This window comes from Geospiza fortis, unplaced genomic scaffold, assembly GCF_000277835.1.
Source record: "Geospiza fortis unplaced genomic scaffold, GeoFor_1.0 scaffold275, whole genome shotgun sequence".
In the NCBI taxonomy this organism is placed as follows: domain Eukaryota; kingdom Metazoa; phylum Chordata; class Aves; order Passeriformes; family Thraupidae; genus Geospiza; species Geospiza fortis.
The window spans coordinates 5,149,239-5,167,546 of NW_005054341.1; the positions used below are offsets into that span (position 1 = coordinate 5,149,239).

General features: G+C 44.9%; 1 protein-coding gene across 1 annotated transcript in view; it reads left to right on the forward strand.

The window, feature by feature from the left end:
* RALGAPA2 (Ral GTPase activating protein catalytic alpha subunit 2) overlaps positions 1 to 18,308 on the forward strand; it is a 93,655-nt gene that overhangs the window by 21,289 nt on the left and 54,058 nt on the right. Inside the window, 13 exon segments of the mRNA XM_031058284.1 lie at positions 562 to 699; positions 1,287 to 1,435; positions 1,615 to 1,726; positions 2,378 to 2,615; positions 3,130 to 3,294; positions 4,452 to 4,592; positions 5,865 to 6,002; positions 6,515 to 6,597; positions 7,411 to 7,501; positions 7,632 to 7,811; positions 9,788 to 9,981; positions 10,456 to 10,554; positions 10,784 to 10,939. Of these exon segments, the coding sequence (XP_030914144.1) occupies positions 562 to 699; positions 1,287 to 1,435; positions 1,615 to 1,726; positions 2,378 to 2,615; positions 3,130 to 3,294; positions 4,452 to 4,592; positions 5,865 to 6,002; positions 6,515 to 6,597; positions 7,411 to 7,501; positions 7,632 to 7,811; positions 9,788 to 9,981; positions 10,456 to 10,554; positions 10,784 to 10,939 (1,884 nt within the window).

Here is an 18,308-nt window from a genome sequence, read left to right on the forward strand (position 1 = left end):
TTTTGCAGTGCTAAAATTGACTGTCTGATGGCCTAAGGCATGGAGAACTATTTCATTTTGGTGGTGCTTAAAAACTTGACAATATGTATTAATTTCTGTATATTGTAACTGGACACCTCAATCTAGAAAATTTCCCTGTAGATAAAGTTCCTGTGCATCATCTTTTAATATCCTGTTTTGATATTAACACTGTGACACTGTTTAAAGGGAGGTTTTCTAGTACTGAGTAAGAAGTTTGATTTGTAAAATAGTGAGAATCACAAGGTTTTTACTTTGTTTTGTAGAGAATTTATAGTTTTGCCAGACTTAAATTCAAGTGTTACTACAATCAGTGACTGTGAAAAGTGGTGAAAAATATTTTAAGTAACATACTTTCTAAAACTTCTATGAGCCTTCAAATTCCACGTGCGGAAATGAAGAAATAATAGCCAGGAATTCCCTGTGGAAATGAGTGCATGCCATGCCAGTTCCCCTGCTTTTGCTGCTGACCTCAGGGATGGTTTTGTTTGAGTTGTGGCGTGTTCCTTTGTGTCCTGCCTCTAACCAGGCTGTGTTTGGCAGCTCTCCTCGGAGCCCTGCGGGCACAAGCGCTCCTCCAGCTGGGGCAGGACCTACTCCTTCACCAGCGCCGTCAGCAGGGGCTGCGTGCTGGAGGATGAGGACAGGGATGTGAAGGCTGGAGCTCAGGCTGCACTGCAGGTGAGCTGGGTGGGAGGGGGACACGTGGGGCTGTGACCTGCCTGGCCACAGAACTTGCACTGCAAATTCCATTATTATCTCCGAGATGGAGGAAAAGAACTACCAGGGCTTGATTGGTTCTGTAAGACGCAATTTGGATTTCGTGTGTCACTCTGAAACCTGTATATTAAACCACATGACCGTGTCTTAAGGCCAGAGATCTGTGGTTTAACACAGAAGGGTAATTTTTTTCTTCCTGCATGTACTAGGAATTAATCAAAACCATGCATTTACTTTTTCTGAACTTCATTTATTGAAAATACTGGTGGCTGTTTAAGCATATGATGGCAAGAAATGAGTGTCTGGAGGAATGTCCTCTTGCCTGCCCAAGCAGAGGAGACACCCACAAACCACATACTGAGCCTTGGTGGGTGTGTGATGGGAGCCACCTGGCTCCTTGCTGGAATAACAGAAAAATAAAGTGATAGGTAAAACATGAAACTTCCTCTAAGGAAAGGGGAGGGTTTAACTGAAGGAGCACAGGTGTTTTGTTGTAAGTCTTGCCTGTTTTCATTCCTAACCCTGTGCAAATGGACTGTCAATGCCAGGTATTCCTGACAAACTCGGCGAATGTTTTCCTGCTGGAGCCGTGCACTGAGGTCCCTTTGCTGCTGAAGGAGCAGGTGGATGCCTGCAAAGCTGTTCTCAGCATCTTCAGGCGCATGATAATGGAGCTGCCCATGAACAGAAAGACGTGGTAAGGTTAACGCACTGTCATTTAAGAGAAAAAGTTGTTACAGTCCACAACCAACCAAGCTATTTTACAAATGATCTGTGAATTCCAAAGTGTGACTGCATTCTCAATAAGTAAGGCTTTGCTGCAGGAGTAATGAGCAAGTACAACTAATAGAACACAATATTTTGTTTTGGACTCAGGGAACAGATGCTGCAGATACTCCTCAGAATAACAGAAGCTGTGATGCAGAAGCCAAAGGAGAACCAGACAAAGGATACATTTGCTCAGAGCATGGCAGGGCTGCTGTTCCGAGTGAGTGAGTGGGGCTGCTTGGTTGCTCTGTCACACTGCCCACAGTTTTAGTTGAGTGCTGTAAAACCTAGTTGTATTACTGTGAAGGAGGGGTTTCTCATGTTTTGCTAGTAATTATTTTGTAAACTGTTACTAACGGAGGGAGAGTTGGGTTTGCTCTGTTCTTCAGGGCTCTGTTACAAACTGTGGTAGCACAGATGGGATATTTTCAGTGAGTGTCTCTAAAGTGTAAGAATCAAGTAACTGTTTTCCTAAAAGTCCAGCTGGCAAGTCAAAACTGAGTCACACTGAGTGAAAGAGACATTTATGCTTCCTACTATATTTCCAGCCTGGTCAGTGTAACTGGGTGTGTAGTGCTGCCCCAGGGCTCACTTGTTCTGTGGGTGTAGTACAGTCATTCATTCTGCTGTTACTATAGAGTGTCTTATTTCAGTTTGCCAGACAACATTTAGCCTATTTTTTTTTTTAATTTCCTTCATCAGTAACTTTCCCCATTATTTCTGGGAGTGTTTTTTGAGGGAAAACGGTGAGGCACAACTGATGTGCAGCACTAAGAGCTCGTGCTGATGTGCAGGTCGGAGTTGTGGGTTGGGCTTGGTGGGCTGAACTCGTCAGCCTTGCCCGAGGTGCCACTGGTGTCTCTTCCCTCAGACCCTCATTGTGGCTTGGATCAGAGCCAACCTGAGCGTTTACATCTCCCGGGAGCTGTGGGATGATCTGCTCAGTGTCCTGTCCTCCCTGACGGACTGGGAGGAGCTCATCAACGAGTGGGCCAACATCATGGACTCCCTGACAGCAGTGCTGGCCAGGACTGTGTATGGTGTGGAGATGACAAACCTGCCCCTGGATAAGCTCAGTGAGCAGAAGGAAAAAAAGCAGAGAGGCAAAGGTTTGTCTTTGTGCTTCGGTGCTTTTTTGTATCAAACCGGTTAAATATTGAAGCTTAACCTTAAAAATTAATTTAATGTTAAACACTGCTTAATCTGGTGTAAGAACTTGTTTAACCAAATGTGAAGCACTTAGGATTTGTGTGTTGCCATCCTTCACTGGGGAGGAGAGGTAGTTGGGGGCAGGATGGGGTCTGCACCTATAGTCAGGATTTTTTGGATGGCAGAGATTACATGTTGTTTCTTGTACTGTTGGCTGACAATGGCAACTCTGTAAAAATTCCTTTCTGTGTATTTTTAGTAGAGTTTCTAGTTGACAGTATTTTAGCTGCATTTACATGACACCTTGAGATCGATGCACATAGTTTGAATTGCCAGTTGGTTTTGATTAACAGTAAAAGTTAGCCTGTGTTGTTCGAAGTATTAATATTTGCCATGTCTGAGTCCATTCATACTTCAACAAAAATACATGCCAAAGCATCCAGTGCCAGAAAATTTTGTGTTCTTTGTCCTAAGGTGGTGTTTTGGAGCCTCAGAAGACAGCTGTAGTAGGAAGATCTTTTTCCTTAAGCTGGAAAAGTCACCCTGAAGTTGTGGAGCCAATGAGATTCAGAAGTGCCACAACCTCCGGGGCCCCGGGAGTGGAGAAAGCAAGAAACATTGTCCGTCAGAGAGCCACAGGTTAGACCTCAGCTGAGTGCTTTGGTACCCAGGCACTCAGTAACACTCAGCTTTTAAATCTGCCTCTGAGGGGTGGCTGCTGCCAAAAGCAACTCAATAATTTACTGCCCCAGCAGAGAGGTTGCACGTCCATGTCGGGATGTCTTGGCCAGTGTGAATCACAAAGTATTTTGGGAAATTCTCTGTGTAAGCTTTTAGTTACAGGACATTGAATTGTGAGTTAAACCTGTTCACTTTAAGGGGTTTTCTAGAGGTACGTGGCTATTTTTATCAGTTCCTAAGAGAGCATTTGTTACTGACAGGCAGATAGCATCCAACTATTTCCTGGCAGCACAAGGTAAACCAGGTATTTAATTAATAATATTATCATTTCAGAGTTGCTTTATGTGCTCTCTTTTCTTGGCATGATGAGGTTTTCCTCTCATGTTTACTTCTGGAAAGAGGAAAGCAGGAGGGAGACTGGGATGAGGAATGTTGTGGTAATGACTGAGACCCCAGACATGGAACAGATCTTGGTTTGTTCAAGCATTTCAGCAGCCTGAACCTGGCCTTTCTTTATGTTATGTCAGCATGTTTCCATGTGCTGCTTTGCTGGGGCTGACTCCTGTGGAAGCCCCCTGCTTTGAGCAGGAGCTCAAAGCTGCACAGCTCCCTCCCCAGTTCCTTACCAGGAGAGCTGGAAGGAGGGAGAGCACTCTGGGTGGTTTGTGGCTCCATGGCTGAGCCACGGCCTCCAGCCTGCATCACTGAGTGCTTTGGCAGTAGAGCCAGTTCAGTCTGAGTTTTATTTCTAAATTCAGTGAGTCCCTGTTTGTGCTCCAGTGAAGGGTTCTCTCTACTGCTGCAGCATTTTCCCCATTGACACCCTGCCAGAGCAGTAGGGAGAACCTGGAAGTGTTGATCCATGGCTTTTCTTGTTTGTGTGTGTTCAAATAAAAGGCACTTCCACAGTTGCTGTGGATCAGAAATCCCTGATTATTACCCTTTCAGTGTGAGGGTGTTGCAAAATATTAACTTACATCTCAGGGGAGAAACCTCTGGGCTTACTGTTGAAAAGCTTTATCCCAAAACTCTGGTTTTTGTTGTGTTGTGACACTCAGAACTGCAATATTTCACAGTGTTCCTGATGTAATTATTGCTCTATTTTTTCCTGTAAGCTAAGCGAAGCCAGTCTATCAGCAACTGTGTCCATCTTTATGAGGCTTTGCCAGCCACTAAAAGTGTACCTCTTCTGCTTCACACTGTGAGCTCTCTCTTCCCTGGTATCTCTTACACTTCTTGCTCTCACAGACTGTCAGGTACTGTACTTTAAAGTCATCTTGGATATCAATGTTCTTTATATTTTTAAACTGCTCTCTATCTGTTCCCTTTCTGTCTGGTTGGTTCTTCTCAGAATGTTTGCAGCACTGCAAGCAAAGCAATTTTTGTTCATGTTGATATTAAAGACTGCCATCAATTGGAAGTAGATCTATATTGCCTTGTAACTAAAGTGAAAATTCCCATGTTTTGCTTCCTGGGAGGGATTTGTGACTCCTGAGTCCTGCCCAGACTCATTACCTGTAGTAGCAAGAGAAAGGAGAGTTCTGTACATGGTGCTTTATGGCCCTGTGGGGATTCCTGCTCAGTGAAACATCTTTGGTGTGTTTTCATCTCAAGTTATTTTGGGGGGGAACGCTGAAATTGTTCCAGTTGGTGAATTGCATTGAATGTTTTATTTTATTACTTTCTGTAAGACATTGGAAGTCAGCTGGTCAGTCCATACCAGAAATGTTCATTTTTGTGCCCGTGCCTCCTGAGATAACTTCCTGAAATACCTACATTGTTTATTAAGTAGTAAAGCAATATTAGAACTTGCACACTGCAGGATAGAAACACTGGAGTGTTACTAGCTTTTTTTTGTTTTTTTTTTCCCAAATGCTAAGATAAATGAATTTCTCAAAATGCTGTGTTGCTCTGCAATCTCAAGAGTTCCCATTGCTCCTTCCCCAGTGTCAGTTTATTTTCTCTTGGAGATTTTCATGCCTCTCTCTCCTCCTTTTGTTTCACATTTGCAGTTACAGCCAAACCAAAAGCTGCCTGGTTGGGTTTGTCCTCACAAGCTAAACTGAAGTTATTTGTAGCTCAGAACTTTTTTTACTCTAACTTTTTGCTTTTCTTTATTCCTCCGCCCTTCCCCTCTTTCTGGAGGCACTCAGGGAGCACAGCCAGCTTCTCCCCACACTGCATTTAAGGGAGTTCTGTTGCCTCTGCTCTGTCTTGAGAATGAGCCGGGCCCAGTTGGGGTCTCCAGCACTGAAAACCCAGCTTTGTTCATGGGAACATGAACTCCTCCTCTTTTTAACTCCCAAAATCACTTCTCTCCTTTTCTAGATCTTTTATGCTACTCATGCATCTCTAAACTTTACAATTTTCTAAGGATATTTTAGAGAACTTAAGTTATAACTTGTAAATTTTATCTTGGGAATTATTAAATATTTGCAAGGGTTGCTTTTTCATAGAGCTTAGGTGAGGAGTTCACAGATGTACATATGAGCTCCTGCAAATATTTTGTGTTGTAATTAAATCAACAGAAGTTGAAGAATCTCAACAGCTGGAAAATTCAGAAGGAACAGAAGCTGCAGGCCTATTTGCAGACCAAGAGCAGCAACTAACTCGAAGCAGCAGCACTTCAGATATTGCAGATCAGATTCCATCTGATTTTTTTCAAGGTAATTCTGATAAAGTGCAGCAATACCGTGTTTTTCAAGGAAAAGATTTGAGATTAGTTCAGCCTCACAAATGCTGCCCTTAATTACTCTGGTTTCCAGCTCTCCTCTAAAATGTTTTTAGCTCATTTTCTTAGTCACTGCATAGTTGGTAAGTTGTTGAAAGAACTTTTTTAAAGAAGTTAGAGACTGTCAATGCAGGATGTGACCTTTTGTAAAGCAGGGAAAATGAAACCTGGAATGTGTGTGCACTTTGTATGTAACTCTTTGACTTTTCACCTGACTTGCATTTGAATTTTGTGTATTCAAGCTGCAGTTGGAGTTCACTTCCTCTCCTGTAAGTATGTTATGGTTCTGAAGGATTTTTCAAAGTTTCTTGTGTCCCATTTAAGTGTTGTATGGCCCTTAACTATAAATATGAGACGTGTAAACATAGCTGAAACTTACATGAGACCTCTTGTGTGTTTTGGTCCTGCAAGTGTTTATAGTTCTTGTTTCCTTTCTGAAACTTGTAGGTAAAAAGGCTGGAAATTCAACTTCCGACTCCAAATCAGTTCAGGAAAATAAGGGATATGTAAAGGAGCATGAAGCTGAGCAAGTAAGGCAAACCCAAAAGAAATGTCTGTGAAGATCCTAGCAGTGTTTTCTTTCTAATCAGAAGCCTTTTAGCATTCAGAAACTCTAGGAGGTGAAAGTGTGAAAAGTGATTAATCCTATTTCTGGTGTGGCATCTGGAAGTGAGCCCTGTAGCAGGTTATTGTCCTGCTGGGTGTGATCAGTTTGTGTCTCCTGATCTCATCAGCTGCTTCTGCAGTTGTATCTCTGCTCTAGTCTTACACAAGGCTTTGGTCTTTTTATGAAATATCAACAAGAAGTTTGTAACTTTTAAAAGATAAATAATTCATGGCTATTACAGAGCTACAGCACGCTGGAATAAATGTTTTATGGTTTAAAGCACTGATGAAAATGCTTCTGTTCAGCACAGCTCCTATCACCAGCCGTGCATGGCAGATGTTAGTGTGAGTTGACATCAGCACAGGCAAACTTCATACATTTTTAATGGCAACTTTTGACTGAACAGTTGAAACAATAAATGACTTAGCCTGATCATCTCTGTGAAATATGAAGGCTGAAAGATTTTTTTTATACCTTAATAAATTTAGATGTGTTTGAAAAACATAGGTAAAAAAATCTTGCTTTTTGGTGTGAAAACTGAGGTTGTGAAAGGGAGGATAAAGAATGAAATGGAAAGCCTGAAGGACACTGACAAACACTTGGATACTCTGAATATTCATGAGAATGTCTTGACCGGGTTGTGGTTAATTTCTAATGACTGTGTGGGTGTGAAATTTGCTGGAGTGTGGTGTAGTGCTCAGAGCTGTATAAGCTGAGATGGATTCTTTCCCTGCAGGTGCTAATGCAGAGGAGCAGCAGTACAGCTGAGTTGGATCTGAAAGCAGACTTGCAGCAATCTCACGGGTATTACAGAGAGAGGGAGAAAAGTGAGTGCCCCGAGAGTGCTTTTGCCAAGGGCAGCACCTGAAATCTGCTGTGATTTTGCTGCAGTCAGCAGAGACGCTTCTCTGGGGCGCTCTGCTGCTGCAGGTGTGAGCAGCACTGTGCTGTTTGCAGGTGAGAGCGTGAGCAGTGACACGTCCCTGGGCTGTGGAGCTGACGTGGACATCGCCCTGGTGGCCTGGCAGGCGGCTGAGGATGAGCCCCAGGCGGGGCCGGCCGCGGGAGCCGGCGGGGATCCTGCGGCACCGCGCTGGCTCCAGCTCAGCCCCTCGCAGGAGCCCGCCAACCTCACAGGTACCACGGGCCCCACGCTGGGTGTGAGCTCACACCTGTGCCCCACAGAATCTCAGAATAATGATGTTGGAAGAGACCTCTCTTAAGGTCATTGAGTCCAACCTATGCCCTACCACCTCAACTAGACTATAGCACCAAGTGCCATGTCCAGTCTTTTTTTAAACACATCCAGAGATGGTGATTGTACCACCTCCCTGGGAAGAGCATTCCAGTACTTTGTTATTCTTTCGGTGAAAAATTTTTTCCTAATATCCAGCCTATACCTTCGCCAACATAGCTTGAGACTGTGTCCTCTAAAGAGGAGCTTGTGCCCCTCACTTGGCTTTTGTGGCACAGGGCACCAAGGGCCCTTCATTGTGCTCATTTAGAGGGGCAGGGGTTTGGATCATCCATTGATTGGCCAGTAAATGATGATCCAGAAAGCCACTGCCCACTCAGCTGAAAATAACTGGGCTTCTTACAGTGGTAGCTGGGCACTCATGGGCCTGCCCATTAGCACACTAATATATGTTTCAAGTGAACAGGTTTAGTTTCATAGCACCATGGTCTGAGGAAATGTCTCACTGTATTTTCTGACTGATAGGAAAGAAGTGGTTCATTCTTTGCCATTTGTAAAGGTACCCTTCATCTGGTAGTGTGAGTCAGATATTAGGTCAGGAGCTAATGCAGTAATATAGGGATGTCTTACAGGTTACCTTCCTAATGGATACACAATTTCAAGGGTACTTTTTCATGCTGACTTTTGCTTTGAAATATCTGTGCTTTAATGAACCAGCACACCCCTAGTCCAACTGCTGGGACTGCTGCTGTAAAGGTAATACTGCCCATGGTAAGAACGATCATGTAAGATAAATTCATTGTTGGTGTGGTGCAAGAATTGCTCCTTTGGGGGTACAAAGAGGAAGAACCACATGTAGCCACCTGGCAGGTAATGTGGAGTGAAAGAAGAGGAGGGTAACAGATGTGTCATTGCCCAGCAGAGACAAAGTGCTTTTGACTGCAAAGTCACAGCTCGCTCTGCTGTGGAAACCTGATAGGGCAAGGCAGAACAACACTGCCACTGTCACTGAGCAGCAGAGATGCCACTTTCCTGAGCACAGATCTGTAGGAGGTCATTCTAATGTGCTGAATAAATAACATGTGGTTTAGCACTTTGGGGCTTTGTGATGCTACAAAACAAAAAAAAGGAAAAATCCCCAAAGTTGTTTTTTAAATATATTCCAACATAAAAGCATCTGAAATGCCTTTTATTTCACTAACCTTCCTTGAGTCCTCAGAGGACATGAGTTATTTCCTTCTGCCTGTCTAGAGGTTTCCTGCAACTTCCTTCCATGCCTTGGTTGCTGCAGGTATGCCTGGAGCAGCATGGCTGTGCTGCTGTCTGTGACAGGAGAGCAGCTACCAGCTCTTGTCATTAAAATGTGCACTTCAGTGTGGATTTGTACTGTTTAAGAGCATAAATCCCATTACCCTGACAGCCTTCTCCAAGCTCTGCTCTCTCAGGAGCTGCTCTGCATCAGTGGTGATGCCTGAGCACATTCCTCAAGACTCTTCAGCCGTGTTTTTTTATTCCTTTGTCCAGTTGCATTGCCAGGTCTTGCTACACTGTGTGATCTTAAAAAACACCCAAAAAACAAAGAAAGGGCTTTTATAAATATAGAAATATTACCTGTAAGAGCGAGCTACTGATTGAATACATCCCTCAGGTACCTGAATGTTGCATTTAGCTGCATTTGCCTCCCTGCTGAAAAGCCCTCTGGGGTGGGGACAGTGTGGAGTGGCAGTGCTGTGCCCTGTGGTGCTGTCACCTGTGAGCCCCTTTGCTGCTGTGTTTTCCTTTGACTCAAAAGCTGCTCCAGCAATAAAAGAGATAGATTTGGAGGAGAGAATTCTTATGAGATGAAAGATGGTTAGGAGGAGTAACGACCAGATTTTGTTGACCAACTTCATGCTTAGGCTGCACTTCTAATTTACAGACAGCAGTGAGTTCCTGGCTGATGATTGCAGTATAATTGCTGGTGGAAGCCTCATTGGTTGGCATCCTGATTCTGCTGCTGTGCTGTGGAGGAGAATCCTGGGAATTCTTGGAGATGTGAACAACATACAGTCACCTAAAATCCATGCAAAAGTTTTTGGCTACCTTTATGAGCTGTGGTTTAAACTTGCAAAGGTATGTGGTACTTACAGCTAATGATAACGGCACATTTCTTTTGTTGTGGAAATTATTATTAAATGGGATTTAGTGTTAGCACCTGGAGCATAAACATGGTATGGGAGGGTTCTGCTGTAATGGAAGCTTTGTCTTGTTTGGTTTCCAGCAGCAAACTCCCAACAGAGAATCCTGTCCAATGACAAGAGAATTTAAATGGGATGAGGGAACAGTAGCAAAGAAGAAAGAAGTCCAGACATTGGTATTTGCGTAAAGGCCCACAGTGTGACTCAAACTGGCAATGTTTGCTTTGGCCAGGGAGCAGCAGCATAAACCAAGCTTTCCTGGTGGCTTTGGCTGAAGTGGGAGCTCTGTATAGCCCCAGGTGTAGTACGTGAATGTAAATAAAGTAAAAGTAAAACATAATCATGCAAAAAAAAAGGAGCATTAGAAAATATACTGGTTTTACTAACACTCTTCTTTAAAAACCATCAGATCCGGGACAACCTCGCTATCAGCGTTGACAATCAGTCAACTCCCTCTCCTCCCGTCCTGATCCCTCCTCTCAGGATATTTGCATCATGGCTGTTCAAGGTCAGTTCTGAAGTTCTCACACAGGAGTATTTCCTTCTATATCCCAGCTGAACGGGTGTGCCTTTAGTTGCCTTATTTTTAACTTCTGCCATCACTGCTGGCCAAGACGTGCCCTGCAAAGGCTCTTTGGAGCTGAAGTAATGCTTTGTGGGAGAACTGCTGGGCACATGTGGCATGGGCTGGCTGGTGGGAGAGGCAAGGAGTGATGCAGGGTTTGTTGTTGTTGCAGGCAGCCATGCTGCCCAGCGAGTACAAGGAGGGCAAGCTGCAGGCGTTCCGGCTGCTCTGCGCCATGATGAGCCGGCGCCAGGACCTGCTGCCCAACTCGGACTTCCTGGTGCACTTCTACTTCGTCATGCGCCTGGGGCTCACCAGCCAGGACCAGGTATGAGCTGTGCTTCCTGTGCCACTGCTGAGCCATGCCAGGGCTGCAGGAGATGCTCCAAAACCTGTGCTATGGGCACAGCAGTTGTTCCGAGTCTCCTGTCCTCAGGAATAAAGCGTTCGGTGTGAGGTGAGGAACAGACTTAGTCGGGCTGTTAAATGATGGTTGTCTCACAGAAGCAGCTCAGTGCTTGTGGAAACTCTAAGAAATATTCTTTGGGCAAAATAAAGACTATCTAAGGGCACTTGCATGTTTTTATAGCTGTAGGAATGAGAGCAAGGGCTTGCAGCTCCACTGGGGTTGGCAACAAAGGGCATAGGGAATGCTCAGGAAATTGTGGAAGTTACTGATTGTGCCTTTAGGAAACCAGACAGGTTTGATTGTTTCTGAGATGATAGAGGGAAAGAAGGAATTGTTACCAGATTCTTGCCCCTTGGTTTCCCTCCTGAAAAGTTAGAACATTTGGAAAACACTCCTTTTCAATAGATAAGAAGAGAGAGACAGGGCTTTTCTCCTGGAAAATCCTAGAAGTCCTGCTCCAGGGTTCCCCAGGTATTTTGTATCCTTCATACTGCCCATCCCTCCGTGGTTTCCCTGGGTATTTTGCAGCCCCACGCTGCAATCCCTCCATGGTTTCCCTGGATGTTTTGCAGGCTGCTGCTGCTCTTTGTTCTTGCTTCCCACTCTTGTGGCTGCATTTGCCTCTTGGTGGCACACTTGACCACAGGTTGGCTGCTGTGTGTGTGTGTGTCCTTCCCGCCTGTTTTCCTTAGCTGTGGAACTGGATGAGGTGTTAACTGGCAGTGCCTTGGAGCAAGGTGTTGATGGGAAGCAGGATCCTTATTCCTGCTCCTGTATTTCCAGGGCGATTGGGTGCTTGGAGAGTGGGAGGCTCTTTATCAGAGAGTGTGTGGGATCGCTGGAACAGGGATCCTAGCATGCTTTCCAGGATTTCAGAAATAAAGTAAGCTTGGGGTGGCCTTTTTAACACAGAGTGGGTTTGTCTGCTAAGCACAGGCATAAATTTCTCCCTTGTAAGGAGTGTTCACAGAAGGAAGGGTAGGAGGTGTCTCATGGATGAATTTTCCTTCTGTATGGATCACTAGTGCAACTTCAAGCATTTATGTGGGAAAGCCACAGAAAGACAGCCCAGCTCCAGGCAATCACCTTGGCTACTTCAGAAGAGCTTTTTTAGGTGGTTACATAATTAAAAGTATTAGAGTCAGGAACCTCTTTGACCTGAATGATTTTCAATATTTTGGTTTACGTGACAAATTTTGTTTGAACTGTATTTCTCTTTTCACTCCTCACTCACTTAAGGATGTGAAAATAGGAAATTGCTGCTGTCTTGTGTAGCTTTTGGTGCTCCTAAAAAGCCAAAATTGTCCAATTTTGAATATGCTATAAATGAGTTCAGTGTTATTCCCAGCAAGTGCAGCTCAGCTTTGCAGCCTGCTCTTGGGGGGTGCATAAAAGAGCAGTGTGAGGGAGGGTGTATTTTATAGGAGGCTCCCCTGGCTCTCCGAGCCCGGGATGTAGCAATTAGCTCAGCAGAGGAGACAGCAGGGTAATGAGCTGCAGCTAATTTGTCCATGTGGAAGTGTCTAACAACAAACATCCCTGGAGAAGTGAACAACTCTGTGCAAGAATTGCATCACCTCTCCAGGTGGGAGAAGCTGGCTGCAGGGAGTGAGCCGCAGTCAGGGAGCGCAGGAGGGGCCCAGGGTCAAGGGCCAAGTGACCATCTGTGGTGTGCCTCCCTCCTGAACTGCTCCAGCCTGTGGCACTGCTCTGCTGCTGGCCTAGTCTGGGCTTTTTTCCTGTTTTTTTTTTATGAATGACATTCATTCAGGCTCACAGCCTTCCCTCCCTGGCCTCTGGCGTGAAGGAAAGAGAACTGGGATGTTCACTACCACGCTGAGGGCTAGGGAAGGTACTTTACCTGTGGTTAGGGGGTTGAAAATCAGGAAATGTTCCTGGGGAGTGGTTGGTAGGGATGCTGTGGGATAGCCTGCTGCAGTTTGGGTGGGCATAGCTGCCTTCTGCTGCCAGGTGAGCCTGATGGTTGGAAAACTCCTGTTGGAGCAGCTGCAACCGGGTGTGTCCTTTGGTTTGGGTAATAAATGCAGCTTTGTTAATCAGCCCAAAATTTGACACTGCAATGCACAGGTTTTGCAAAGACCTGAACCAGGAATAGAAATGTATTTTATTATTGCTCTTATATTACTGTTGCTGGCTGCTCACTGTAACAGTACTTTTTGCTTCATTCACCTGAAAAAGTCGATAAGCGTCTCCTTGCTCCACAGCTTCCTTCTTTTTGCTGAATAACAAAAGGACCAAAACAGAATCCCAAGAAGCTACCAACACTTCTCAGAAAATGACATAATTGGGATTCTTCAGCTTGAGTCTTTCTGGCACTTAAATAATCCTCTGAGGTTGCTGGTGGCTGTCTCCTGAGAATTCTGTGGACTTTTGTATTGCCATTTCTTATTTCGGTCTAAATTTCTGTCTAAATTTCTGCTCGTAGTCTGAGAGGAGAAGGAAGTGCAGGTGAGGTGCTTACCTTGTAGGGACACTGTAAAAAGAGGCAGGTTTTCAATCCTTTTTCAGGTTTCAACCCTCTGCTGCTTAGTGTCACCCAGTTATCATGGTGAGCATCAGTTCCTGTGCCTGGTGTCACCTGGCACTCAGAGGTTACCTGCAAAGTGAGCAGGGGGGTCACTTGTATTCCTGACTTTGGGAGTGAGTTTAACAAATTAATTTAGAGTATAGTCATGCTTACTTGCCAGAGGACCTCCAGAGTAGGACATTTATGTTTTTTGAGAACATAATCAAAGGTAGAGACTTCAGAGATTCTCTGTGGAAAAGACAATGGATGGCCAAAGGGGGAGACTCTGCTGGTGGCTTTTTCAGTTCAGTGATATGAAGAGCAGAACAAACTTTAAATATGGAATAAGAGGAAAATCACCACAGTCCAGCCAAGCTGGCAGATGTCCTGGGTGATTAAATGTCAGCACAAGCAGCAGGCTTGCCTGTAGAGCACAGCCTGGCTGCAGCCAGGGCACTCAGCAGCTTTGTTTTAGCTCAGTTCCTTTTAGCAGTGCAAGGATGCTGTGGATGAGAAGCTCTGTCATAGAGGTGCTGAGGTACCAGTGCCCATTGTCCCCAAGTTGTCCCAAAGCCTCTTTATTTGTTCCAAAGGCACTATAGGTGATGATGGAAAGGAAGTTGCACCAGCTCCAAGCTTCTGTAGAAACACCCACTGGAGCTCTCTGTGTGGAAAATGGCTAATTTGTAATAGGAAGCATTTCTCAGCAGAGCTGCTACCAGAGAAGGCATTAATTACCTCTTTGTGTTATCATTGGTCTGACATTAAAAAAAAAAAAAACCTGGCGTTTGTGGGCTTTTTGTATCTTTCTGCCTTCAGAGGTACAAGTGACAGCAAAAAAGGCTTCAAGCACGTTCTTGTTCTTCAGCAGAACCTTTCATACCCTTCACCTTACCTGCATGACACCTGTGTGCCCTCTGTTCTCTTTGGTGGTTGCTCAGCACGCCTGGGCACTCCATGGCTCATTGCTGTCAATGCTGTTCACCTCTTTTCACAGCTGTGCCCACTGGGGATGGGGCTGGGCTGCAGCCCCACTCCAAGTCACCACAAACTGAGTGCCTGCATCTGCCCAGCTGTCAGTCAGCAGCCAGGAGCAGCAGCAGCTGTGTAAAGGTAGAATAAGTGAGTAGCTTTGCTTTTGTCCCCTGTGGAACGGGTGCTCCTTGCCTGGGTTTCTGCCTGATGGTGTTGTACAGAAACCATCATGCTGTTTAGATTCTTTAAACTGCCATTTAAAATGAAATAACCTTAATGTAGTCTATTGAGGCTTAGATTCCCCTATTTTAGCTTCTCGAGACTTCTTTCCAATGGATGCCATGATTTTCTCCCTCTTTTAATCCACCCCCTTATCTCATTTCCTGTGGAAAATTTGTCTGTGTGCTCCTATTATGTGCTTTGAGTGCTTTGAAAAAGTGTTAACAGACAGCATGTTTCCAGTAGGGACAAACAAAAGTCCAAATGCCAGGGTCTCATAGGAACTCTCACATCCCCCTCTGCTTGCCCAGACCAGGCTAAGTGGGAAGTGCTGCATAAAAGAACTGTAAGATTGACTGGAAGCAAGGGGGAGCCAGGTCCTGCCAACTGCAGGAGCTGTGCACTCTGGAGTGATTTTGGTAGTTTTGTTCTTTTCTGTTTATTTTGCTGTAATTCATTTGGCCTTCCTCAGTTGCATCCATCCCACCCAAATTCTGCTCTTGTGGTCTGTCAGAGCTCAGAGCAGTGCTGCCACAGGCACTTGGGAGAGATGTGTGTGGGGACACAAAGCCACCTCCACCTTCCAGGCAGTGCCATGGCCTTGGCACCCCCACCCTTGTACCTGTACCCACTGCGTGCTCTGTGTGTGCACAAACCAAAACACTTATTCTAGTCCTTCATCCTATTGCTCTCCCCACTTGTGAAGGTATCAGACATGCTCCAAAATGGGAGAAATAAAAAAAAAAACTCCCTCTGTTGTATTCCAGCCTCGAGGGACTTGGGCTACAAAATGTAACTGTTTTGGGGTTAGGTTTTATCTGGCATCTTAAAATTGAGTTTTCTGATAAATTAATCCTGGGTCTCCTGAGGTTGTCAAAATACTTCATAAATTTGTGTTGGAACTTAATTTTTTACGAGTTAACTCTTACCTGAATCTTCATGGTAGGTAGGAAGACTTGGCATAAGTAAATGGAAGCATTTGTTCCTTTAAGGTAGAAAAGGGAAGTCTTAAGCCTTCTGTAAATTAATGATCTTTCCCGTGCCTTAGATCTCAGCTCAGGCCAGTGAGGTGTCTGTTGGTGAGGAACAGAGTGAACTTTCAGTGAAAAATCCATGTTGTTCCTGTGGAGGGACAATTGGAAACATGAGGAAGGCAGCTGGCAGGCTATTTGGTTACACCTGTAATCTGCAAAATCTTGAACAAAAATTAGGTGAAGAATATTTTTGCAATTGACCTTTCAGTGAACTTGCATAAATTTATTTCGCTTACTCAGTGGATGTTTACGACGTTATAATTTGAATTACTAGATTAACCTACACTGAAATATGATGCCATTTATAGGGTTAATGCATTTGAGAAGGACATGCATGCAATTGCCCCCTCCTCTCGCCTCTTCCCCAGCTTTAACACCACAGAGCATCATTCTGAATTGAAATAGTCCATAATGGTCCTTTTTTTCACTTTTCTTTAACAACATGAACACTAAATTATAGCTGTGCAATTATGTAAACAATGGAAATGCTTCCAGAATGAATACTTCCTTTTAAATTTTCATTTTGTGTAATTGCTGAAAGGTTTGGAGCCATAATAAACCAAAATTATTTTACACATTTATCGTTCTAAAGGTCAATTATGAAAGAAGTAAAGCAACAACACTGTGCAGAATGAGTAAACCAATTTCCACGGCCATCACCATATGTTTTTCTTATGGCTTGTGTTTTCCAGTTGCTGTGTACATAGCATTCAATTAAAGTGATTCATTGACCAGGCTGGGAGCTGCTACCCGGAGTTTACGTTTGCAGGGAGGGAAGGAAGCCCGGCTCTGTTTGAATTACCTGATTTTGCCCTATCACTGATAGCACAGATGTCCTGGCTCCCTCGCCCTCTCGCAAGCCTCTCTCCGCTGATAAGCTCGCTGAGCCCCCAGATTGCTGCCCCAAATCCTGTGGTGCTGTGAGCTGGGCTCTGGCTGGGAGAGGGGACAAACCTGGCAGGCTACCTGTGAGCGCTGTCCTGGGCTGGTGCTGACCCTCCCCAGGCAGGGGACAGCCTGCCCAGCCCCAGCTGAAGTGCAGTGACCCAAAGACCCAGGGTGATGTGCTCAGTGCCTGGGGTGAGCCCGGCTGAGCAGGTTTGGTCTCCTGTCCTCCCTCGGGAGATGTGTGTCCTGCCCTCCCTCCTGGGTGTGTGTCACTGCAGCCAGCAGCCTGCACTGGGAATTTGAAGGGAAGCCGAGGGCTGCTTCATGAGCTTTTCAAAGGGGATTTTTGAAAGGTTTCTTGCTATGGAAAATGATTTATTTTTAGTAGCACTACATCTCGTAACTGGCAGGTAAATCCCTGCAGCCTTTTGGACTCTGTGTGCTGTCACAGCATTGGTGTGTGACAGTAATGTTTTTGTGGTTCTCCTTGTCCCGCTGTGGGAAGTGTTGTGTGCAGGGATCCATGCCCTGGTGTGTGACAGATGGGAGCTCTGGGGTGAGGACAGGAGTTAATGCAGTTGTTTGGAGCAGCTCCCCGTGCCACCGCCTCCCCAGCCAGGTTAGCCCGGGCTCTTTTATTGTGGCACATGTCGGCAGCAGCCTGCTCCCATCTGCTGCCCTGCTCAGGGCCAGCCCAGCCTTACCTGGCCCTGCTTTACAGGTGTGTTGTGCTGGACCAGCACGGAGCGTTAATCAGCCCTTAATTATAACAAGGTATGTCCTTTGTTCTGCGCCGACCGAGAGTTTACCAGCCGCTTTATGAGCCGCTGCATCCATCTGCTCCGCTTCTCAATGTTTGCATTGACCCATATTGACTTAAAATGTATCAAAGGAAGTGATTAAAACAAGTTTAAACATTAACTTGAGTGGCATTTTATCTTATTCAGGAAAGTGAAAGCATTATCTGCTACTATGTTAAAAACTAATACTGTTTATGTGAATATATAGCAGTTTCTTCATAGGATACTGGTGTTGCAAACACTTGGTGGAACACGAAGTAGGAGCTGTGTAGGTGTTTAGAGGGCTTTGAGAAAATAGTGGTGATGTTCAAGCATCTCTCTATGAAGAGAAAATTGGGTTTGTCAGCTTTAGCTTCTGCTGTAGGGATTGAGCATGTGTTTGTCAGCTTTAGCTTCTGCATGAGATTGAGAGGATCTTATGGGGGTCTCTAGCTCAGGCTGTCTTTGACACATCATGAAACCAGTAAGGATGGATGTGGAAAAGGGTTTTCCTTTGCAACTTTTCAAAAATTTTTTGAATGGAAAATAATTATTTACTCAGTATAGAAATAGCTTGATATAACTCTTCAGCAAATAGTGTCATAGGTAAAGGATTATATAGATTTTATACCTAATTTTAAACCTGCTGAAAGCTTGCAGGGAAGGAATCTTAAGTCAAGTATAGGAACTTTGCTCTGATTTGGAGAGACTGAAGACTTAAAATGTGGAAGGATTAGAGACGAAAGGCTGATCTGGAATGTGCTCTGTACCACAGGGTGATGGCGAGCAGAGCTGGGGCTGCTGCTCTGTTCCTTCAGGGCACCTGAAGAGGGGAGCAGGCCTGGTGGGGGGCAGCTCGTGTTCTT